At 44.6% G+C, this 25,903-nt stretch overlaps 1 protein-coding gene across 3 annotated transcripts; it reads right to left on the bottom strand.

Annotated features, from left to right (window-relative positions):
* Positions 1-425: 425 nt before the first annotated feature.
* On the bottom strand, positions 426-15,892 carry antkmt (adenine nucleotide translocase lysine methyltransferase). 3 transcript variants are annotated; one of them, XM_043711976.2, is made up of 6 exons: positions 15,793-15,892; positions 11,240-11,400; positions 9,221-9,325; positions 5,907-6,047; positions 3,216-3,266; positions 426-788 (listed from the first exon to the last, which is right to left on the bottom strand). In XM_043711976.2, exons 2-6 carry the CDS (start codon positions 11,396-11,398, stop codon positions 594-596), a joined length of 651 nt encoding a protein of 216 aa, XP_043567911.2. In that variant the 5' UTR covers positions 11,399-11,400; positions 15,793-15,892; the 3' UTR covers positions 426-593. The 3 variants fall into 3 exon arrangements, with proteins under 3 accessions (XP_043567911.2, XP_087853816.1, XP_087853817.1); XM_087997690.1 differs by lacking the exon at positions 15,793-15,892 and adding an exon at positions 15,663-15,681; XM_087997691.1 differs by lacking the exon at positions 9,221-9,325.
* Between the last annotated feature and the right edge of the window lie 10,011 nt (positions 15,893-25,903).

Below are 25,903 nucleotides of genomic sequence, written 5' to 3' on the forward strand. Positions count from 1 at the left end.
TTTTTAAAGGATAATAGTCTCAAAGGGGCTCAAAACAATCACCATTCACAATCAGGAAGAGAGCCAGACACATGTCATAAGCTCCATAAAGTTATGCTCTAAATGGATGCCAGCACGAAGACATTGGCTCTCTGCTTCTCTCAAACTAACTGTAGAATTTCAATTATGTTGGAAGTTATGGCAAGGGACAGCCTTGCACCCCACTGCTTAGCATAGTAGTCACACATTATGACAAGTGGCAGCATCTTTGAAAGTTTGATCTGTCTGAAAACCTCACTCTAAAATTTCCTGTGTTGTATCAAGGAAGGAAATTCCTCTTTTAAGCAAGACCAGATTGCTTACCCTTCTCTAATTAGCAAGGCAACAACTTTCCATTCTTAAAAGATGTACATTGTCAAGTTGCAACATTGGATTGAAAAAGAATCCAAGATTATCATGTAATTTATTACAGAGGATCCTCTGGCTTTGAAATAAAGACCTCTTGTAAGTTTTTTTAAAAATCCAATGTGCGGCTTGCAGCTTAAAATAAAAAATTATTTAACAGTCTCCTCTTGAAAGTTGCTTTTTTGCAACTATTGGCTTGTCAGCGGATGTTACACTGCTGTTCCTTCATGTGTGATCTGGGAAACACGTTCTTGTCGTAGTTGCTTGACACTATAACGCCAAGTTCTGTCCACTCCATCCCCAACAGTGCAGCAAGGTTTCCAATTTGGGAAAGGGAATCGACCAGCAACAATCCAGGCATCTTCTGGAAGTTCAGATAACAACTTGACTTCTAGTAACGAAAGCTGTGTAGAAAGAAGCGTGTTTTAATGTCTTTGATGGACTAATTTATTGTAGGACCAAGTAACTTAGTGTCATGCTAATTCTAATGTCCATAGTGCATGTCCAAGCATAAGGATGGAAATTATTACAATGATATTTCATAGCCTGAATCACATCATGTACCTCTCCAAATAACCACTCACTTCAGAAAATTAAACTAACATTCAGAAAATCGAACAAGAGAGTTGTGGTATCTAGTTAATGAAGTAGGATTGGGACAATTGTGCGAGAAAACACAACCACATTAGAGAAATCCTCCATGAAACCTGACAAAACGCCACAGCTGATTTCTGGTAAAGGCCAGTCTTATTTTGACAGCGCAATGGAGATGCTGTTCCTCTTTTAAATTCTAGAGGTATAGAATAGACTGCTTTTACTGCAAAACATACTGTGCTCGAAACAGTTTGTTGACCTACGCTATGTTCAATAAACACAGAAATTGCTGTAGAAACTCAGCAGGTTTGGCCACATCTTTGTTCTGAAGCAGGGTCACTGGACCCAGAAATGTGGACTCTGCTTTCTCTCCACAGATGCTGCCAGACCAGCTGAGTTTCTGCAGCAATTTCTGTTTTTGCTTCAGATTACCAGCATCCACAGTTCTTTGTTTTATTTTTGATGTTGAATAGCATTGTCTTAATACTTCATAGAATCTGATGGGGTGTTATTCTTCTGCCTATGAAAGACAAGAGGCAAAATCCTTCCAGCATCTGAATAACATGGGTAATGGTGAGAAAATTGAACACTTACAATGAGAATGAAAAACGTCAGGAAAAATGTCAGATTTTCTCCCTAATGTTTTAACGGTTAGATGAGGATTTGGCCGGAGAGCAACAAGGGCCTTACTTGCAAGTATTAACATCTATTATTTCACAATCTTGCTTCATTTTTATGCAGGTTGCTATTCTCTCAGATACTGGTGAAAAATGAGACCGCACCAATTCCAGACGTGAAAGTGTGAGTCGTCATGTGGTGGCTGCAGCTTATTGGTGTCTTATCAGGGCCTCTACCTCAGTCATCATTCCCCGATATCTCATGGCATAATCCATGGCAGTGGTTGCCTGCATCCTTCGTCATTGGCAAAGCAACAGCCTCAGCACAACATCTTGGCATATCTCAGACTGATTTATAATACAGTTTAGCACTTCAGTTGTGTAGTTTGGAGATCACCGACATCTTAAACTGCAATGCTGTTTCCAGGCCGCTGGGTGTGCAGGGACAGGCACTCCATCTCACCTCTAGGCTGTTAACCTGTTTTCTTGGCACACACTCATTTTGCACTTATTTGGACACAGCATCTCTGCCCTACCTTACCTCTTTGTGTGAACAGAAAGAATGACAGCTTGTCCTGGAGCAGACATGTTGGCGGACACCACTGTGGTACAACAATGTCACCCCTAAAGCATTTGCCAACAGCTTATGCAGCAAACATACTTACCGTGCTTCACCGAAATATCTTAAAGACACTAGTCCTCAGACTAATTAAGGGGCCTATGGTCAGTCAGGAAAGATGGTGAGGTGTCCTGCATTACTGAGTGAGTAGGATGGGCAGAGGACAGGAAGGCTTTGTAGTTTGGGGGTTGGGTTGTGTTAGAAGTATTAAAGGAAAATGCTGCATACAAGAGTAACAGCAGTAGATTTGATGGGAACTGGGTGCAGCAGTGGGGTCAGAATCATGTGAGGGTAATGGAGAGGAGATGGGGGCACTTTCCCTGTGGAGTTTAGAAAGTCATGAACCTTCTTACGGCATGACTGTGCATTCCTTCAGACCGTGGACTCTGCACTAACCAGCTGGCTACTTCAATCCAAGCTGATAGTGTTGAAAATGGTGCATGACTGGGGTGTAAATATGGTGCCTGCAGTGTGAATATCCTAAGTCCCAGCACCAGTGAATACTTCCGCTACTGTTGACTGCAAGATTGCACACAAGCAGCACAATTGAGGTGAGGTGCAGACTCAATGAAGCAAGCTGGGGAGAATTAGATGATAAAAAATTGTCAGGGCTCATGGCTCAATGAAACTCTGAAATTGACACTTAGCTAAAATATGGGAACGTTCGGCCCAAGGAGTTATGTGCTGCACATGACATACCACAGCAATGCAGAGAACAGTGAAAAGTGTTCGCTATTCAAATCTTGGTTATTTACCCTGATATTGGACAAATAAAGTTATATGGATCATTGGAGACAAGGGGTCTTCTTAGGGAGTGACCAGAGACAGTGAACTCAAAGAAATACCTAACATAAGAAACCAAATAATTTAACACAGGTATATTTGGAGTTTGCAAGCAGTGATCCAAGATTGTAAAATTACTGAGAACACACTGATAAGCCAAGCTTATGAATTAATAAGAGAGAGATAAAGAGAGTGAAAATGAATCACCTACTACTTACCACACTAGGAGCTAGGAAAACTGTGACATTCGAGCAGTCTGACAAATCAACCTGAAATAACAATAAATCAATCTGTTTCATGAATATTTCACCAGTTCATTTCTGAGAGTCACATTTGAATAATTCCTAATTTACACAGAAGCCATGCACAGATTTTACATTGTTGTATAAGAACATATGTAACAATTCTCTTAGTGGGTTTTGAGAATATTTGTAGCTCAGGTTGAGGTTCTGGATATAGGTCCTTGCATGTTAGCTTGTAAATGACATTATAAAATACCGTGCAAGGACTGTAACAGACACTACATTGAACAAACAGGCAGAAAACTAGCCACCAGGATACATGAACATCAACTAGCCACAAAACGACATGACCCTCTCTCACTAATATCTTTACATACAGATGAGGAAGGACACCACTTCGACTGGGGCAACACATCCATCCTAGGACAAGCCAATCAGAGACACGCACGAGAATTCCTAGAAGCATGGTATTCTAATCAGAACTCAATCAACAAATACATTGACTTGGACCTGAATTACCACCCCCTGAGAAAAAGAACAGGAAATGACATCACCACCGGAAATTACATCACCAACCTGAAGAAACCCAAACATATAAATAGAAAGCAGGAATCATCAGCAACTGGAGGCTCAGTGATGATGTTACCTAGTATGGTAATGAAACGTCTGAACGTGAACCTTCCAGCTCAACGAGCAAACCTATATGCAGCAACAATTCTCTACTTAAGGTTTTGGTTTCTGATAGTCTGTTCTTTGTCTGTAATTTTCCAATCTTGCAAGGTCCCCTCAGCAACATTCTACAGTTAACAAAGATGAACAAGATCTGTTCCAGGCCCTTACCAATGTTACTCAGTGACCAGAATGTGTAAAAGATTGGCCTTGGGTTCAAAAGGCTGAATGGTCAGCCCCTATTCTTACTTCCAAGCAGCTCCCACAAATCAGCCTGGGATGCTTTATTATAATAATAGTGTTCCGTAAATGCATGATGTCAGGGTGCCAGTGTTGGACTGGGATGGACAAAGTCAGAAGTCACACAACACCAGGTTATAGTCCAACAGGCTTATTTGAAATCACAAGCTTTCAGAGCGCTGCTCCTTCATCAGGTGAAGTGGAGGGAAGCGCACAGGTACAGACTAAATAGGCAGAGAGATAATAGCAAGATGATCCCAAGTAATAAAGAGTGTCAATAGAGAAGTACAAATAATGTGAGTAGAGGCTGAATAACAAGTTTTTGCAGTGATCAAAAGTGTCCAATGGTGATCAAAAGTGTCAACAGCTGAATAACAAGTAAAAAGATGACCTCTGAACTGATTAATTAAGACAGAGAGATAATTACAAAAAAACAACAAAACTGTTTTTGATTTTTTTTGTAATTATCTCTCTGCCTTAATTAATTGGTTCATTGGTCATTGCTTCACTTGTTATTCAGCTGTTGACATTTTACTCACACCATTGGACACTTTCGATCACCTGCAAGGACTTGTTATTCAGCCTCTACTCACATTATTTGCACTTATCTGCTGAAACTCTAAACTATTGGAATTATCTTGCTATTACCTCTCCACCCATATATTCTGTGCCTATGCGCTTCCCTCCACTTCACCTGACGAAGGTGTAGCACTCTGAAAGCTTGTGATTTCAAGTAAACTGTTGAACTATAACCTGGTGTTGTGTGACTTCTGACCTTTTCATAAATGTAATTTGTTGTTGTAGGGGTCACAGTTTAAGGATACAAGGTAGACCATAAGGAAACATTTCTTCACCCAGAGGGCGCTGAGTCTGTGGAATTCTCTGCTAAAGAACGTGGTTGAGGCCAAAACATTGAATGTTTTCAAGGAGGAGTTAAGTACAGTTCTTATGGCTAAAGGAATCAAAGATACAGAGAAAAAGTGGGAACAGGGTATTGAGTCAGTTGATCAGCCATGATCATCTTGAATGGTGGAGCAGGCTTGAAGGACCGAATGGCCTGCTCCTATGTTTTTATGTTGTGCTTTATATATATCCTCACTGCTTATCTGAGATTGATACCTTGCTGTGCAGCAAGTATGAATGGGAATCTATGTCAGATTCTGCACTAAAATATTAATCTGTCATGCAAGTGAACTGTTCTTTGCTTTTAACTACAGTGGGCCAACTTTGTTCAAGTTGTAGACAATAATTTTCCATTGACAATCTTCACTTGATCTACGTGATTTTTATGTAGTGTCAGGCCAAACATTTTCCCAGTGTAAAGTTACAGCATTATTTCTTGGAAAAACATTTGCTCTATGCTATTACTTCCTCTTGTGTGGGATAATTAGATCGAGGAGTCTACTTATCAACAGCTGTTTACTTAATGAAGAATGTAACTTGATGCATGAAATTGTTTCTGAACCGCTGTAACGTTACTTGAGAACCAAATAGAGACTGTATTGGCATCCCTAAAGCTGGTAAATAATGGCTAGTCATCAGTTTGTGCTAACCATGTTCATGCTTGTAGAAGCCTGTATTTTATTGGAATCTGATGGCCAAAATGAATTAGCATTTAAATGTGATTTTTAATGGACATAATTTCTCAAAAGGTACATATTAGAGATTGAGAAAGCTTATGAGCAACATCCAGTAATATAAAATAATGAAGCTTTTACCCCTACTTTAAATATTAATTCAAAATTAAGGCTTTCCTACCTTCCATAAATCTTGTCTCACATAAGAAACCTGGCCGTAACAGCCAGCTCTCCAAGCGTAGAACTTTGACAGCCTGATGAGCCATGGATTTAATTCATAGCCAACTGCTGGATGAAAGCCATGTCTACTGGCTTCTAAAACCTGCAAAGTAACAGGGATTCTGCTACTTATTATCATAATGAAGAGTCTGGTTTGCACGACTTTGAAAATGACAAAAAAATGGTGGTAATGCAACAATGAGAAAGAAGTTCTTGCTTCAATCTAATTCTGCACAACTGCACACATTTTACCTGGTATCCTTTAGAATCTTCAACGTAGAAACAGACCGGTCAGCACAATTGGTCACATACGCCTTCTCCCTACTGTACTATTAACTCTCATATCATTGCAATGGGGAAATGGTTGATAGATTTGTCCTTTAAGTGAGGAAGAGGAGGTAAAGGCAAGGCAAAACCTCCATTGTTCCAGATGACTATACGGATGATTGCTCATTAGAGGGAGATGACTGGCAGTGGTTTAACCTGAGGGTCATTGTGTCTCAGGTGAGGGGAGAGGTTGAGTAGATGGGACCTCTATGGTAACCTCAGCTGGTGTGGGAACTGAAGCCACGTGTCGGCATTAGTCTAGATGCAAACCAGCAGTTGAGGTTGAACAGTCCATCAACTTCACCAACATATTCCACCCCGACCTCAAATTCACCTGGACCTTCTTTGACACCTCCCTCCCCTTCCTGGACCTCTCCATCTCCATCAACTGTGACCGATCCAAAACTGACATCTTCTATAAACCTACAGCTACCTGGATTACACCTCCTCCCACATGCTATCCCTTATTCCCAATTCCTCTGCCTCACTGCATCTCCTCCCAGAAGGACTAGTTCCACCACAGAACACACCAGATGGCTGCCTCCTTTAAATATCGCAATTTCCCTTCCCTTGTGGTTGATGATGCCCTCCAGCGCATCTCATCTACTTGCTGCTTCTCTGCCCTTGAACCCCATCCCTTCAACCGCAACAAGGACAGAACCCCCCTGGTCCTCACCTTCCACCCCACCAACCTCCGTATACATCGCATCATCCTCTACCATTCCAACCACCAATAAACGGACCCCACCCCTATCCGCTTTCCGTAAAGACCATTCTGTCCGTGACTCCCTTGTCAGGTCCACAGACCCCATCAACCCACCCTCCCCTACTGGCACCTTCCTCTGCAACTGCAGGAATTGCAAAACCTGTGCCCACACCTCCCCCCTCACCTCCGTCCAAGGCCCCAAAGGAGCCTTCCACATCCACCAGAGTTTTACCTGCACTTCCACACATGTCACTTACTGTATCCATTGCTCCTGATGCAGTCTCCTCTACATTGGGGAGACAGGAAGCCTACTCGCAGAGTGCTTCAGAGAACATCCCCAGGACACTCGCACCAACCAACCCTACTGCCCTGTGGCCAAACACTTCAACTCCCCCTCCCATTCTGCCAACGACACACAGGTCCTGGGTCCCCTCCATCATCACACCCTTATCATCCGATGCCTGGTTGGGACACTCCAGTCACAAGGCATCGATGTGGATTTTACTAGTTTCCTCATATCCCCCCCCCCCCCCACCTTATCCCAGTTCCAACCTTCCAACTCAACTCCGCCCTCATGACCAGCCCTACCTGTCCATCTCCCTTCCCACCTATGTGCTCCACCCTCCTCTCTGACCTATCACCATTACTCCCACCTCCATCTACCTATTGTACTCTTAGCTACCTTCCCCCTAGCTCCACCCCCTCTCATTGATCTCTCCACCCCCTTGGCTGACAGCCTTATTCCTGATAAAGAGCTTTTGCCTGAAACATTGATTTTCCTGCTCCTTGGACGCTGGCTGATCACAATCTTGAAGCTAACTGAACTAACTGACCTCCCACCCTAAAGGCGGCAGCGGTGGCAGGGCGCGGACAGAGAGAGACAGAAAAAATACGTGTCATTGCTAATTTACCACTTCAAGTAGGGTGACTGCACAGTATGTTTGTCAACAACTTGAAGAGGACTAAGTTACAGAGTAGTTGGGAAAGAGCTGGGTGTGGAAGTTAAGCACGATACTAGCTTTAAAGAGTCAAAATGGGCTGAATGTCCTCCCTCCTGTAATATGATTTCTATGATCATTCAAGGTACTTTTTTCCAAAATCAAGTTTTTTTTTGCCGAGTGTTGCAGTATTTGACAGTGATCATTAATGATGATTGTACACTATCAACTACACCAAAGTTACTCTATTCCCTACCTATACCTTCCTCAGCACCACTCCCTGACTGAAACACTAGAAAGGTAACCATCCACCACTCAGTGCTCTCCTGTAATTAGAAATGCTCAAGAATGACTCATTCTCTACTTAATTTCAATTCACCTAGCAAGAATCACAAAGTGGTAGGAAATGGGGTAGGAGAGGGTAATGGGGGCACTTCCTTTAGATGAAAAGGCAAAGAACAAAGCACTTTTACCTCAGTATGTATTCCCAGCTGGCCTAATGTGCACCAAATTCTGTAGGCTAGAGAACTAGAACTACAGAGATAACTTGAGAACCAGATCATGTCTAAATGGGCAGCTGAACAGAAGAGCAATTTAAATGGGTGCACTGGGAAATAGATTCATGCCCAAAACAGTGAATCACATGGTATACTCAGACATGCTAAGATGGGAAGGCAATGGAAAGATTAGCCACAGTGTATTTATTAAATTAAAAACTCCATGTAAGTTGCTGTTATTATTGTGCAGGACAATACTGGATAAAATCCACCCAAAACACAGAAAAACTACGTAGTTACTGTATTAATATTCTAGCATTTTTACATACTGACAATAGGGAATGAGGCAGAGTCAACATAGAACTTATAATATAAATGTCAGAGCTTGGGGAGTAACAACTGAACCCAAATATTCTTCATGATTCTTTGAATATGGATTAGCATGCCACTTTCACTTGAGGAAGAGGGGAAGAAATTCAGTCCAGCCCACTCTCATGCGCTCCCTGGGGAGGCTAAGGGAACTGTTTCAGAGCAGAATTACCAAAATTGAAAGTGTTGGGTAGTTTACCAGATGGGAATGGTTTTTGGAAACACAAAGAAAGAACAGCAAGAATTTCAACGCTTGTAAACTATGTGGACAAAATAGTTAATCAGCTTCCACAAAATGAGACCAATTATTAGGTTATTTCATCAATAATTTTTATAAAGATTGGTCTTAAGTATGCACTGAAATCCAAGTTAAATTGGAGAAGTTGTTCACATTTTTGATTACAGAATATATTGCGTTTTAGTCCAACGATTTACGTACAATTCGGCCGTCACCTGATCCCAAGTCCACCACTTTGCCAGACCGGCCTTCCAGTAAAGTCATCACATTTTGCACCTGTTTGTGGCTTGCAGGTATGTAGGGTACCTGGTAAAAGATATTTATCTCTTTATTGTGTCCAGCTGGCTTTCCTCGAAACTGAGAGACACAGAATTCGCAATTCACTTACCCAAACTAATTCTAAAAACCTGACAAACCATTTTTTCTGATTCAGTTGTTACAAATTCAACAGTGCAATAACCTCCATTTTTCAGACTAACAGTAACTCCTGATCATTCTTGTTGTCCGATCAGGAGCAATTTGAATTCTCCTTCATTCATGTCCCAATGACTGGTAGATCACAGCAAACTGAACTTCCCTTTGGTTGTTCTCATTAGAAAGGGTGCTGACTGTACCTAACCAGTCTGCTTTCAAAACTCAAGAGTACAGTGTCCAACATTAGAAATGACTCTGTGATTGGACGACACTCGCTAAGCGATTATTACTGTGCAAAAGATTACACTAACAACTAATTTGAGCTTATCAATTTGATCTTGCAATGTGGCTTATCTGTGCATACTAGGAACGGCATATATTCATACACCGGGCCTGCCTTTTGCAAAATATGACAAACCTTGTGGTTTATCAACTAAACAAAGGTTGGGTGACATTCTTTTCCTGCTGTGTCCTTCATGGCAATTCCTTAACTAATCAGAGTCAACTTGTCTAGCTTGAATTTAAAAATTTCGCAGTTAACTGCTCCATGGTGCATTTACCATGGCAACAGCTCCATGAGGCAGAGACAACTTGCCAAAAGAACTCTGCATATGCAGAATGAATTGCTGCTCCCTTTCTGATTTGATTATTCCTGTGATTCTGTCCTGACCAGTGTAAGAAGAAAAGCTTCAACAGCATGTTGTTGCTTCTTAGCAATATCAGAAATTTCCTGCTTACCGGTATAAATTAGGTCAGACTTACGGACAACTTTCTCAGTTCATGATTGTTGAGAGAAACTGGAAGAGTCATAGAATAATACATCACAGACACAGGCCATTTGTCCCACCAAGGCTGTGCAATCTCTTTCAAAGAGCAATTGAGTTGAACCCACTCCCATGCTCTTGTTCCCACTATCATACATAGAACAGTACAGTAGCCTTCGGCCCTTGTAACAGCTAGCAGGGTATTCCAAATCCTAGCAACGTATTGTGTATAAGCGCTTAATTTACCTATTTTGTGGCTCAATGGTTAGCATTGCTGCCTCACAGCACCAGGGACTTGAGTTCAATTCCACCGTCGGGTGACTGTTTGTGTGGAGTTTGCACATTCTCTCTGTGTCTGTGTCAGTTTTGTCCATGTGCTCCGGTTTACTCCCACAGTCTAAAGATATGCAGGTTAGGTGGATTGGCCATGCTAAATTGTCCACTGTCCAGGGGTGTGCAGGCTAGGTACATTAGCCATGGGTAATGTTGGGTTACAGGGAGAAGGTAGGGGGTTAGATCAGGTCTGAGTTGGATGCTCTTCGAGGGTCAGTGTGGACTCAATGGGCTGAATAACCTGCTTCCATATTGTAGGGGATCTAAGGTAAGGGTCTATGATCCCTAATTGCCCTCTCTGACCCAGATCTTCCTGAAGTCCTATTGTTTCTGAGTGTATTTGGAGCTGAGATCTGACCCAAAGTCCTTTATCTGAAATTAAATCTAATAACAGTTTTATGATTTGGGACCTACTGAAAAAGTGGTGCTTGTGGACCTACTGAAAAAGTGGTGCTTCTTTGTTTAGATGCTTTTATCTGAAGATACTGATCTTGCACTCAAAACAATGAAAGGAACTTAGATATACAGGTGCAAGGAGTACAGATGATGTGACACTTCAAATGAACATATCGGCAAGCTGACAGTATTAGCAGTTGGTTAACCAGAGAAATTCACTACAAACTCATTTTATATGGTTACCTTAAGTCAAGCTATCCGATCTGCCTGGTGTACATCTAATGCACTTTGTAGAAAGTTGTGTTTTCCATACCTGTAATCTTAGAGGGACCCTCCTGAAACCCGGCATCAGTATTCCTGCCCATACTACATATGCAGTTAATCCTGTGCATCCAGCAATCTGAAGTAAAGCCCAACCGCCAACCGACTGCTTCCTGAGCTCAGCTTCCCCTTCACTGTCATCCTGGTCCATTCCTAGAAACACAAAGTGACTGTAAGAATTTAGTCGTGTGCATGTACTGAAATAATCCTCATACAAGGAAATCTAACGATCAAGTCTCAGTAATCCTAGTGTATTGCAATGTGGAAAAGGTTAGTATCAAAGCCTTGTGAATCATTGAAGGCTGTTCAGCCCATCTGCTTATACTTCCTCTATTGCTTTAGCTCCCAGGCATTTCCTTTACTTTGGTCATGTCAGCATCATAGAAGATATTGATATCCCACCCAATATTTATGGATTGGGTTAGCAACATGATAATGACCGGTCTTTGTCGATTGAGGGATAGATATTGTACAGAAGACCAAGGATAACTCCCTTGCACTTCTTTGAAATCGTGCCTGGAATTTTTATATCATTCCGAGCAGGGAGATGGGATCTCAGTTTAATATCTCATGTGAAAGGCAGCACCTGTAATAGTGCGGTGGAATTCCTGGACTGGAATGGAAGTCTTGACTTTTATGTTCAATCCCAGGAGTGAACATAAATCCCGAACCTTGAGAGGCAATAGTGTCAGCAACTATGCAATAGCTCCACCTGTAAGGTTCTTCATCATGACAGCTCAGGAATGAAAAGCTTAACATATGAGAAATATTTGAAGACTCTGGGTCTATACTCGATGGAGTTTAGAAGGATGAGTGAGGATCTAATTGAAACATACGGAATACTGAATGGCCCGGACAGAGATGTTGGGAAGATGTTTCCATTGGTAGGAGAGACTAGGACCTGAGGGCACAGTTTTAGAGTAAAAGGAGATAATGAGAAACTTCTTCAGCCAGAGAGTGGTGAATCTATGCAATTTATTGCCAGGTCATTGAGTTTATTTAAGACTGAGAGATAGGTTCTTGAGTATCAAGGGGGTCAAGGGTTATGGGGAGAAGCTTATCAGCTATGATTGAATGGCAAAGCAAGCTTGATGGGTTGAATGACCTAATTTCTGCTCCTATGTCTTATAATAACATTTCTGAACAGGGTGATTAGAAAATATCTTAAGTTTCAAATAAAAAGCTAATTAATGTACACATTCATAAAAGGTAACCTTTTTTCCTCCTATTGCTGCCCATTTTCCCTTATGGGCATTAATTTCATGCCATGTTTCAATGATGATCAGTTAGCCACCTAAATCAGTGATGAGCTACCGAGTACAGGCCAAAAGGTTAAACCCCAACTTCGTCGCCTAAACATGTAATCTATACATTCCCTTGAAGCCTCACAGAAACAAGCATGTTTCATTATTCAGGAGAAAGTGAAGACTGCAGACGCTGGAGATCAGAGCTGAAAATGTGTTGCTGGAAAAGCGCAGCAGGTCAGGCAGCATCCAAGGAACAGGAGAATCGACGTTTCGGGCATAAGCCCTTCTTCAGGAAATCAGGGCTTATGCCCAAAACGTCGATTCTCCTGTTCCTTGGATGCTGCCTGACCTGCTGCGCTTTTCCAGCAACACATTTTCAGCTCTGTTTCATTATTCAGTCTTGTGGGGGGCTTTTTAAATTACTTTCAGCCATATTTTCATTCTTGCTAAACTTGTAAAATAGACTCAAAGTTTGTTGAACAAATATTTTGGATAGGACATTAACGGTCTGCCTATTTGCATAGATGTAAAAGGTCCCGTGGCACTATTCAAAGCAGAAGTTACCCTCAGTGTGCTGGCCAATACTTAATCCTCAACAAACATCACAAAAAAAAAAAGCAGTTGTTTGGCGATTATAACTTTTTTGATTGAGAGAGCATGCGCTGTGCAAAATGTCTGCCATGATTTCTATATAGACTATCAGTGAGTACATTTCAAAAATACTTTATTGGCTGTGAAGTGCAATGGGACATCCTGGAGTTGTAAATTATGCTTTACAAATGCAGGTCTCTTGTTTTCTAGTTACATCAAGGTAAGAAGAAGAATACATCAACGCTCTACACAGCAAATTTAAAATCAAAGCATCAAGGTTACTGGTTGTAAACAGTCTGGTCAGTATACAATAGTAAAACAAGGAACTTGCAAAAATGGGGATAGAAAACATCAAAGTGAACATTCCAAACTGAAGTTAACCGTGAAAATATTTTGGATCAGACAAAATCTCTACAGGGTGACCAATTCTTATGCTAGGAAAGGGATATTTCCACTGGAGAAGGGGGAAGGGTTGGAGGTTTGTGGTAAGCAGAATGGCAGGGGATGGGTGCAAACCTTACAACTTATGGGCTAAATTTGTCATCTCTCTGCTGGTCGATGTGCAGACCCACTCAAAGCACTCAGCTAAGACCTGAAAATGTGTTGCTGGAAAAGCGCAGCAGGTCAGGCAGCATCCAAGGAACAGGAGAATCAACATTTCGGGCATAAGCCCTACTCAGCTAAGATCTCCAGGTTCAATCCTGGAGACAAGGGACACAGTCAAAAAAAAGGAGAATCGCTTCAATTATAGGACAATCAACTAAGTTTGATACCCACTCTAGGAGAATATAAATCTGCCCCATTAACAGGTGGTAGAGGAAAAAAAAACTTAGAACAACCAGTTAGGTCACACCTTAGTGGAAGATGGGACTTGAACTCAGACCTTTTAACCCAGAGGCAGGGGCATTAATCTTGTAACACAAAACCTTTAATTTTTAAAATTCACCATCTATCACAGCTGGATGTAAAACCATGTATGCAGAATGAGTCTAGAGTCATGAATAACTAGGCCAGTGATGTTATACCATTATACCACCACCTCCTTGCTGGATACTTTAAATTAACATATTCAGATATGTTATGGAGCAAGGAGGGCTTGAACTAGGTGCCTCTGTTTCATGAGTAAGGACACCGAGAATTTTAATTAACCAGTTCAGATGTGCCATGACACACCTTTGGAGCAAGTGGGACTTGAAAATCCAGGACTTCTACCCTACAGGTAGGGCACTACCTCAATACCACAAACACCTTTAGCCATCTCCCCACTATAGTAAATCCTGTTTAAATCAATCTGTTTATGGAGCACAAAACCCTTCGTTATTTTCCAAAACTGACCTCCTTCCATGATGGGATGTAACACCAGATCCCCCAGAATGTGAGCAATTTGTCTAGTGATTTTAGCATATCCACACTCTCACAAACCCTGTTTAAAATCAACCTGTTTGGAGATGTTACCCTGAGAAATAGAATTAGCCTTTATTGTCACACATACTTGATGAGTACAATGAAACGTTTATACGTCTTCACTTACAGCACCATCTTCGTTAGAGAGAAGGTTGAGTGGTGACTTAATTGAGACATAAGATAATCAGAGGGTTTGAGAGGGTGGACAGTGAGAGCCATTTTCCTAGGATAGTGATGGCTGGTACTAGGGGGCATAGCTTTAAATTGAGGGGTGACAGATAAACCACAGATGTCAGAGAGTAGTAGCGGAATGGAACTGCCTGCAATAGTAGTAGACTCACCAACTTTATGGGCATTTAAATGGTTATTGGATAGATATATGGACATATATGGAATAGAGTAGTTTAGCAATGGCGTTAGATTGGTTCCACAGGCCAGTACAACATCGAGAGCCGAAGGGCCTGTACTGCGCTGTTAGGTACGAGGCACCTAGGTACAGCTTCTTTAGTTACAAGATCTTAGAAAATGGAGAAGTAAAATACTCAGCATTACAGAGACAGAAGTTCAGAACCACAGTCTTCCGACCCAGAGCAAGCTGGTTTGGAGACAGTAAGGGTTGCAGATGCTGGAGGCCAGAGTCAATGGACGTGGAGCTGGAAAAGCACAGCAGGTCAGACAGTATCCGAGGAGCAGGAAAGTCAACGTTTCGGGCCAAAACGGTTCTTCAGGACTAAGTTAAAAATCCCACAACACCAGGTTACAGTCCAACAGGTTTATTTGTAACCACTAGCTTTTGGAGCGCCGCTCCTTCATCAGATGGTTGTGGTGTATAAGATTGTAAGACATGGACTATAACCTGGTGGTGTGTGATTTTTAACACAGTCCAGCAAGTTTATTTGGTCGTACACTCCGAAAGCTAGTGCTTCCAAATAAACCTGTTGGACTATAACCTGGTGTTGTGTGACTTTTTTAAACTTTGTCCACCCGGTTCTTCAGGACGTTGACCTTGCTGCTCCTGGGTTGCTGTCTGGTCTGCTGCGCTTCTCCAGCTCCGCGTTGACTGACTTCGACCCAACTGGTACCAAGGTAGAGGAGATGCAGGTTCAAGTCCCACCTGGCCCAGGTGAACCTGCCCCTCCTTTCCCCCAGGGATGGGATGAACCAGATACTGACTGTGGCTGTAACCGAAACAGACTCGGTGGAAATTAAAAAGTGAGCGGGAAAGATCACGGCGGCAGCTCCAGGCTTTTAGACCAGCGCCTTCCCGCCGATCCCCCCCTCCCCAACATCTAACTTCCAGAACCTTCTCCAGGCCCAGTTGGAACCTCACGCCGTTTCTTCCTCCATCTTGTCCTGGGAGCCTCTTTCCCCCAACCTCACGGCACCGGAACGGACCGATTACCTCGACGGAACGGGAAAAAGGGTGTCGCTACCAAACCGTTCCCCCCACCTCCGCGGCCCCGCTCTTTAGTCCCCCCACCAACACGCTGTGTTCTTTAGTTCCGCCCTCCCCCCACTGTGTTCCAGAAGGTTCCAGGCGCGGGCACAGAGTCGACCGTTGGCGGCTCCGCTGCTCTTCCTGATCGCTCAATCCCCTGAGAGTCAGGCTGATAAAATGTAATCATTCACCCCTTCGTTACTTGGAATTGAAATAAAAAATAAAGAATGAAAGTTGTGGCCAGTTGCCCACCCTCTCCCCCGGGTGTTGTTGGCGGGTAAATGTCGTCCGGACGGATCTTGTGGAATTGGACAGAGAAAAAAAAATGGAGATAATTTACTGTAAAACGGTGACCTCTTCGGCTGGAATATCTCACTGAGCCATACAGAGGCTCGTGTGCCTTTATAAACCCAAAGGAAAGATCTTGCATTTACATAGCACCTTCAATAACCTCAGCCTTCACTATTCCTGAAGTGACTTTAGCTACTTGTAACTCAGAGCCGATTTATTCACAACAAGGTCCCAGGCACACAAACAGATTGACCAGGTCATATGTGGAGTACATTCGAATATAATACAATTTTTTTTAAAAAAACAAAAAGAACTGCGGATGCTGGAAATCAGAAACAAAACCAGAAGTTAATGGAGAAGCTCAGCAGGTCAGGCAGTATCTGTGGAGAGAAAGCAGAGTTGATGTTTCGGGTTCAGCTACCCTACTTCAGAATGACTATCTGTATTGGATAAATATTGGTCTGCACTGGGATGGACGGTGATGCTCTTATACATGGTGGGCTGTGGAGTTGTTCACAAAGACCTGAGACAAGGACAGATTTCTGACAGTACTCTTTGAGTATTGCATGTGTTCATGCCAGTAGTGAGCGACTTAAAGCACAGCTTTTCTGCAGTTTTGTAACAGTCTGCAGCTAAACACCTACAGTGTTGCAGGATTAAGTGCCCGTGTATCAGCACTTCTGATTTGAAAGCAGTTCCCCTGAGGTATTTACAACATATAGCTTATCTCTTGGCTGATAAATCATGTTTCATTTCCATTTAGATCATTGCTTCTCAAACATTCGCTGGTTTTGACACCATTTCTAGGCATGAAAATTGTTGTGACCCTTCTGAAAATGGAATTGAGGCTGCTGTGACCAAATGGGTCTATTGGTGTGGGAACTCAGCTGACATAATGCAGTCAGAGGTCAATGGTAGCCATTACTGCCTTAGAGATCGTCATAGCAAATTGTCAGCTCATGACCCTACTTGAACTTCCTACCCACACTTTGCGAAATCCTGTGTTAGATTGCAGGTTTTACACCAATTGTTGTATAACTTCACTGCAAACTAATGAGATTCTTGTGTCACTTTTTCTTGTTCATATTTACGGTGTTGGCTGAGACTTGATTAAGATTGTGGATTCAAGTCTCACTGTAAGGTGCTCAAAAATCAAGGCTAGCAAAACAGGGCTGAGGAAACAACTAATAAAGCACTGTTAGAATGTACTGTCTCTTGTCTGAATTGATCCTGAGGCCCATTTACCTGATGTAAAAGATCAATGGCACCACCTCCAGGAAAATTATTTCTGGTGTTTCTGGCTAATTTTTAATTTAGTTTCTTTATTACCCAGTTTAAATTAAGAAATACTTTAATGTTGAATATAACCGTTTTTCTTTACATTTGTGCTTATTCTGTGAAGGTAATGCTTAATTTTTAACTGTTTCTCTTACTACTTTGCAACTAAGATTTTTTTTTAACCTAGGTAACTTTGTACCTAAGATGGCGCCTTGTGTGGCGACATTTTACACTTCTCACTGTTTTCTTGTACTTGAGTACACGTGACAATAAAATCTAAATCTAAACAAGACCTATACTTATCTCTCAATCAACATTGCAAAAACACAAATTACATGGTCATTATCACACTATTGTTTTGCTGAGCACAAATATGATGCAGTGTTTCCTACATTACAACAGAGACTTTTTTCAGTCTTTCACAGGCCATACATGTCACAGGCTAACTGAGCCTGTTTTCCTTTTTCATGGAATTTGGATGTCAATGGCAAGACCAGCATTTATCTCCCAACCCTACTTGTCCTTGAACTGAATGACCTTCAAGGCCATTTCAGACGGTAGTTAAGGGTCAGCCACGTTGGTGTCATTGAGGAGTCACAAGTAGGCCTGACCAGGAAAGGATAGCAGATTTTCCTCCCTATAGGATTTAGTGAACAACATGAATTTTTAAACAATAAAATCAATGAAGATTTTCCAGGGACTGGCTTTATAGCAAGATGTGTTAATAGCATCAAGTGCTGTAGTGAGATTTGAACCCATGTCTCCAGTGGACTAGCCTGACTTCTGGAATTTAAGTCCATTGAAATTTCAGCTCTGCCCCCATCACCTTTTTGGATGAGCTGCAGTTGAGGTGATGTGGGTATAGTTAGGAAGCAAATTACAGGATTTTGACCCAGCGAACGAGCAGTGGCATAAAAGTTCCAAGTCAGAATGATGTGCAGTTTGGAGGGGAACTTGCAGTTGATGGGTTCCTGTTTTTGAAAGTGCTGTTATAGGAGCCTTGGCAAGTCACTACAGTCCATCTTGTGGTTGGTACACACTGTGGTTGGTGGTGGATGGGGTAAATCTGCTAAAAGGATTGTGCTTCATTGGCTGTAAATTGCTTTGAGATATCTGATGGTCTTGAAGATTGCTCCAAGAATGCAAGTCTTTCTAGGTTAAATGTAAAATTGATATTTCATTGTTGATAAAAATGAAATAGATAATTGCTGATTTCTGGTGAGATTAGAAACAAATCATGTAAGCAAAACATTTGAAAGCAATTTACAAGACTTTTACAGAGACACTTTTGTTTCTGATGCAGATTGTAGAGGTACAATACATTCTGGTAATTTTAACAATCATGTTTTGCCATACTCATGTTAAAAAATTAAGCCTGACATTTGTAAATGGGGGAGAAAGCTAAACAGCTATAGGATCATTGGAAAATGAGTGGCCAATTCAATCCTAAGACTGTAGTGATTGGGGTCGAGAGTGTGGTGTTGGAAAAGCACAGGAGGTCAGGCAGCATCCATGGAGTAGGAGAATCAATGTTTCAGGCATAAGCCTTCCCTGATAAAGAGCTTTTGCCCAAAACGTCAATTCTCCTGCTCCTCGGATGTTGCCTGAACTGCTGTGCTTTTCCAGCATCACACTCTTGACTCTGATCTCCAGCATCTGCAGTCTTCATTTTCTCCTATAGTGATTGGGACCAGGTGGGACCTCATTGACTATGAGGTTATTGATTTGGAGTTGTTAACCTGGGCCAATCAGGAAAGCCTTGGCTGACCAACATAACCAGGAAATAGCACTACTGCTGTTTGGGTGGGTATTATAACCAGGAGATTTAGAATCTCCTCAGTTTAGGGAACGGACTCTGTGATGTAGTCAGTGTCCTCCTGCTGGAAATGAGGAGAAGAGGTTTTTTTTCCACTTTTCTTTTATTGAAGAAAGATATTTGTTTCTTTATTGTTTTGTTCTTTATTTTTGAGCTGTATCCAGCTGCACAGGTAGCCACCACCACCACCACTGTTGCTGCTGCTGCTGCTGCTGCATTGGTTGCTGCAGCAGCAGCCTGGGGCCCCTGCATTGGTTGCTGCAGCAGCAGCAGCCTGGGGCCCCCGCATCACCAGAGACTTCTGCTATTGTCACCTGGACTATCTGGAAGAACATCCAGCAGCACAGCATGGTGAGCCCCAAGACTGCTGGCCCCAGTCGTACCTATGCTGGGGTAGCTTCTGCCTTAGGCTTGGCTGCTTATGCCCTGGCTACAACCCTGACCCCCTTCAGGGGCCTCACTAAATGCCTGTGGGTTAAGGCCTATCCCCATTCCCACCATGACCATCAAGGCCTGCAGTAAGGCCATAGCTAGTGTGGTCGGCCCACTGGCTATCGTCTCTACAGCCCGGATGTATGGGAAGGCCATATTTTTCCTAAAAGACTGAGCAGGTGGTCCACCTGGCTGTGCAGAAGGGGCTCACTGCAGGTGGGACATTCCTACCCATTGACCCCTTGGAGGTAATGGCCCAGAGAGTCATGATCACCAACGTCCTGCCTTTATTGCCAGTGAGCTCCTTCTCCCCCTCCTTCAAACACTGGGGGAAGTCCAGTTAGGTGTGCACTGGCTTTTGCTTGGTCTGAAAGACCCTGCCCTCTGAAATGTGTACTCCTTCTGGTGCCAGGTATCCTTTTGCCTGGCCTGAGGAGGTCACCAAGGGCTCCTTTACTCTACTCTCCTCCATGAGGGTGTGGCCTACTGCATCTTCTGGATGGTGTGTGGTGTGACCTGTGCAGACCTATGGCTGTGGGGGGTTGTGCTGCTGCACCCCCTCCCCTGAAGTCAACACCACAAGCCCCACTAGTGGGGGCTAAGTCATGGACTTCTAGCGCCTCAGCCTCAGAATGGGAGGTGGGGTGAGCATCCTGCCTGACGGAAGGTGCAAGAAAAGACAAAACATACCAAGCCCGGTAGCACTACAGCGGTGCTGTCCCTCCCCAGGGGATGAGCCCACGACATCTCCTGCCTGTCCCGTACCACGGCCTAACTTGCCTGAACCCTCGGGGGCTGCAGCAGGGCGTTCTGCTGCTGCTGTTCTATCAGCCCTTGGGGACAAGGTTGAAATCAATTTGGGCCGCGGTGTGGGCTGCAGTATTTTAGACACCGCTGGGTCATTGAGCGGTGGAGGGGAAGAGGGTGTTATCCTCACTCCTCACTCCTGGACTGTTGTTCTGGGAGCCTTGGCCCTTTCCCCGAGGAGTCGGTCGTCCCTATGTCTGGAGAGGAGCAGGGCCCTGAGCCACTGCTGCCTGATGACCTGACCTTGGGGCATTCTGGGAAGGAGTGCACTGAGGAAGTTACCACCAGTGACCTGGTGGGTGGGGTCACTGGGGGTTTGAGGCCATTTGGTGGTGCAGGACCCAATCTCCACTCTCTCAGTGGGGGAGGGGCTGGTGATAGAGTGACTTCCTGGAGGAGAGTTTGGGTTTAGTGGTGGGCACTGGGGATGACAGGTAGTCCTTCTCCAGTGAGGTTTGAGTCCCTGGTGCCCCCCCACTGAACTCCCTCTCATCTCCCCCCTCCCACGAGGAACTCTGGGAATTTGTCAAGGAAACTGAGTCGCCAGGAATGAGCCCAACTGGCACTCGACAGCTGGAGCTCCTTCGAGCGTGTGTAATGGTCGGCCCACGCTGCTCACCAAGCACCTGGGCTGGACACCAACAATTGAAAGTGTGTCAGGAGCTTCCTGGATGCACTCCTGGTGAGGTTGAGGGACTTTTGTGCCCCTCCCAGTAAACATATATAGTTTTAATTGAATTGGTGGTGGTTGCACAATACTGCTGACATGAAGACAACTATAGCCACCCTCAACATCACCAGCAGCAGAGAATCACAGCACAGATTCCAGACCTTCTTGGCTCTTCAGGACAGGAAGTATGCTGTGTACTTCCTGCAAGAGACCCACACTACCTTGGGAATCGAAGCCACCTGGCTCTTGGAGTAGCAAGGGGAAGTCTACATAAGTCACCTCACCTGCAGATCTGGCAGGGTGGCTAGCTTGTTGGCTTCACATTTTCAGCTAGAGATCTTGGGGTCAGGGAGCCTGGGCCAGGCTGTTTGCTTCACCTGACAGTTTGGCTGGGTGTCTCTGGAGAAGGAGTACGTGGTATCCACCAACACCCTTGAGTTGTTCAGGGAGAGGTTGGCATTGCAGGGAGTGGAGTGTATTATTTTCCCCTCTCCAACTTTATTTTGATTTAATCCCTGCCTCCCCTTCACTGTTTGATCATGCAGCATTGCCCTCTGAAAAGGGCACTGCTTGTCTCTGGCCACTTGGGTGTTTCCTTTCTTCCTGGTGGTGGAAATTAAATAAAGATTTGTACACCTTGTGTCTTTCACTGTGTCTCTCACCTGCGTGCACACATAACATGGGTGCTGGGGAAATCTAAGCACTACCACAGTTAGGTGGGAGTGTGGAGGTAATAAAAAGGAATAGCAACTGTTGTCAGGGAGCTATTACTCAGGAATCTGCACCTCTGTACTCGCGGGTTCGAGTGGCTGTCGGAGGGAGGGCCGTGGTGGCGAGGGTGACCAGGGTCAAGGATGTGGTGGGGGTCTGGGCTGGACCTGCCACAGGACCTAGCGAGCAGGGCAGCGGTAGACGTCCGGTTTATGGCCACTACCCTTCAGCACCTTAAAATGGCGGTGTTCGGACCTGACATAGTGCATCAGTTGGAGGATCCTCAGGTGTGTGGTGGAATCCGATCTGCGCTTACCCCTGCCCGGACGGATTTTCACATTGGCCACAAGGTCCCGTACTTGCCCCGGAGCCTGTGCCCCCTCTGGAATTTTAGTTTTGTCCCTCTCAGGAATGTAATGTGGTGGGCCCTTTATCAACTGCTGCTGCACACCGTCCACCTCTTTTCCCTCATCATCTGCCTGGACATGCCGTGGTGTGCCCATTTGCCTCCAAACGGCAGGAATCCCCAGTGGAGGGCTCTCTACGTGGGAGTCCTCCCCTTTCTCTCGGGGATCTGGGGTGGAGCGTGCTGTACGCAGTGATCCCCTCCAACCGCAGATTGCGGTGGTTCATGGAGTCCCAGCCTAACTGCTTGGTCCACGGAATTCACAGTACCACAGGACGTGTATGTATGTGGTGTGGGTGTTTGCACTCCGTTTTTAGTTTTCTAGAGAACCTTCTCTGCTTTTGGCTGCACTTCAGCCCCATGCTCCTGATGTTTGGGCACTCGGTGCGGAAGGTGGAGGGTAGGTCAAGGATCTCCTTGTGGGTCTGGCCAAACTGGCCATTAACAGGTCCAGGGAGGGGGTCATTATGGCCGATTGCCTGCCCCTCTTCCATGGTTATGAGCCTGGGTGTCCCTGGAGAAGGGGTACATGGTGTCTCCCAATACCCTTGAGGTTTTCAGGGAGAGATGGACACTGCAGTGAGTGGAGTGCTTTATTTTCTCCCTCCAACTCTATTTTGATTTAATCCCTGCCCTCCCCTTCACTTTTTGATCACACTTTTTTTGATGAGAAGAGCACTCTAGTGTTTCCATTCTTCCTGGTGGTGGAAATTGAATAAAGATTTGTACACCTGTTGTTTTTCCACTGTGTCTCACACCTGCACACACACACACATCAAAGGTGCTGGGGAAAATATAAGCACTACCAGCAGTTAGGCTGTTGTGTGGAGGTAATACAAAAAAATAATTGGGAGATTTAGAATCTCATCAGTTCAGGGAACTGACTCTGTGCTGGCTGGGCCACAGTCAGTGTGTTCTTGATGCTGTTGGTTTTTGTTTTTTTGGGGGAAGGGGGAGTCCTGATTCCTGAACTGGCTGAATTATTTAGGCAGTTTGTTAACTGGTATTCCTTTTTATTGAGGACTGATTTTTAACCTGCCTGATCTATACATTCAATGTGTTTCAGGTGTAACTCAGTTCTCATTAGGGAACTGTTGTTTTACTGGCTGGAGAAGAGAACTATGCTAATTTAATGGCAGGGTTCAGCCCTTGCACTCTGATTTTCTTTCCTTTGAATGTGTTTTGACTTTTTTTGGTGTTTGGACTGAACCCTTGTGAAAAAAATACATCTTTCCAGATGAGCTGTTTCTGTGGGTAGGCCTGGCCCTTTGTGGGTGACTAGGCCTCTGTAAAGACTGAACACCTGTGTGTGTGCTGGGAAGTGAGCAATTGCTGCATCCTGGAGTGGACCAAACCCCTAAGAATTAATTGCACCTTTAAAATGTTCTGTGTGCCTGTGAGTGGGCTTGGTCCTTTGGATGGACCAGGCCTCTGAAGACTGAACATCTGTATGTGGCATGGGCTCTGCCTTCGGATCGGACTAAACCCGTGAGTTAACTACAGCTTCACAATGTACTATGTTCCTGAGAATGGGTCTGGTTCTCCCCGGAGGGGCCAGGCCTCTTTGGAGAGTGAACACCTGCCTGTGTGCTGGGATGTGAGCACTTGGTACTGCCTGGAGTTCGGGTGTGGATTCTGTCTTTTGTACTGGAAACTATATTGAGGATTTTGTGAATTCTGTTAGTGTGGGTTTTGTAATTAAATGTGTTTTTGTGCGGGCCAGAGTGGGCTAGTCAATACATGGGTTGGGTGGAGCTGGAGGGTCAATGATCAGCCTGCGGGAATGTGGACTGGGGGTGGGGGTGTTCTGTTAGTACACAGGGTGACAGGGTGACTGGGGGCTAGGCAGCTGACAGCATGTCTTTAGGAAAGCTGGTCAAGAGAGGGATAGCCAGTATGCGTGCTGGCTGGGGGCTGATGACCGGCCTGGAGGAAAGTGGGCCGGGAAGAGCCTGTCAGTATGCAGGCCGGTGGGGCCGGGCAACTGATAGCGTCCTCACAGGAAAGCCGGTATAGGGGAGGCTGGTCGTTACGAGGGTAGGCTGAACCAGGCGGCCGACCGGGGGAGGACTAGTTGCTGTGTAGGGAGGCTGGAAGTCAGACAGCTGATGGCCGATCCATAGGAACACTGGCCAGGAGAAAGGGTCAGTCAATACCTGGGGTGGGTGTGGCTGGGCAACTGATAGCATCCTTGCAGGAAAGCCGGTACAGGGCAGGCCAATCAGTATGCAGGGAGGCTGAGCGATGGCAGCCTGTAGGAAGGCTGACCAGGGGAAGACTGGTCACTATGCAGGGAGGCTGGGAGTCAGATAACCAATGGCCAGTCCGTAGGAACGCTGACCAGGAGAAAGGGTCAGTCGACGAGGGGTGGCCAGGTGCTGCAAGGCCGACAGCCCGACTGTAGGAGAGCAAGTTGGGGGTGGTTTGGTTAGTACGTGGGGTGACCAGGAGCTGGTGGCTGACTTCCATCACGGAGGAAAGTGGGCTGGGGAGGGTTGGTCTGTACGCAGGGTGGCCAGAGACTGGAAGGCCAACATCTAGCTCGTAGGAAAATGGCCTGGGGTAGTCTGGTCAGTGCACAGGGCAACAGGGAGATGGGTAGCCGACCACCAGCCTGGAAGCAAGCAGGCCTGGGGAGAGTCAGTCAATACATAGGCTGGGCAGAGAACAGAAGGCTGACTGTTCTGCATGAAGGCTAACCAAGGACGGTCTGAGCAGTATGTGGTGTGGATGGGTGTCAGGTGTTTTTTTTTCTTTATAGCTATATTCGTTCTGTGTTCTATGCACTGTTTCTTGTTTGATTGCACTGTCTTGTCTGTGTTTGTAACTGTTATCTTTGTGATGAATGAAAGTGGGATTTGAGGTTTGTCCTCCTCTCCCTGAAAACTGATTGAATGCTGGGGTTTGGAGTTTGGCTTTGCTGCCCTTTCTCCTGTATATAGTGTTTTTTGTGAACTACTGCTTTCTATTTATTGTTAACTGTATTTTGTACTGTTTAATAAAAAAAAATAGGAGAAGGGCTCTTGTGCAGTGGTAGTGTCCTTACCCCTGGATCAAGGGGCTTGAGTTCAAGTCCCACCTACTCTAGAGGTGTGTAATAATAAAATCTCTGAGCAGGTTGCACGCTTCAGTTACACACTGACTCTGAGCTGGCTGGCTGCAGCCAATGTACCATTTACTGGTAAATAAAGAGCACCTGGAGAACTTGGACATAGTACTTAAATGTTTCTCTCTGGCCTTAGAGAAAAATGTGTTCCAGGTGCCCCAAGTGGCCAACTTGGGTTAGAGAATCGACAAAGCCAGGTTACACCCATTGGAAGAGAAAGTGAGAGCGATTAAAGGAGCCTGGCTCCCACATCTGTACCGGAACTTAAATCATTCCTTGCGTTAGTGAATTATTGCAGAAAATTCATACGTGACCTGGCCTCTACCTTGCCACCTTTTACACCTGCTGTTGATAAAAGGTCTGCCTTGGAAGTGATTGTAAAGCCAAGAAGCAGCCTTTAGGGAAGTGTGAAAGCAGCTCTTGTCATTTAAGGTGTTGGCCCACGAAGACCTGAAGTGA

Source organism: Chiloscyllium plagiosum, unplaced genomic scaffold, assembly GCF_037043375.1.
Source record: "Chiloscyllium plagiosum isolate Xiang-an unplaced genomic scaffold, Cpla_swu_hap1 HiC_scaffold_20, whole genome shotgun sequence".
Classification (NCBI taxonomy): domain Eukaryota; kingdom Metazoa; phylum Chordata; class Chondrichthyes; order Orectolobiformes; family Hemiscylliidae; genus Chiloscyllium; species Chiloscyllium plagiosum.

Coding starts and splice junctions, on each gene's coding strand:
- antkmt (XM_043711976.2), bottom strand. CDS start 11,398: ATGGACCAGGATGACAGTGAAGGGGAAGCTGAGCTCAGGAAGCAGTCG. Junction 3,267..5,906: donor TGAGACAAGATTTATGGAAG/GTAGGAAAGCCT, acceptor TTGTTATTTCAG/GTTGATTTGTCAGACTGCTC. Junction 789..3,215: donor TTTTCCTAGCTCCTAGTGTG/GTAAGTAGTAGG, acceptor CTTTCTACACAG/CTTTCGTTACTAGAAGTCAA.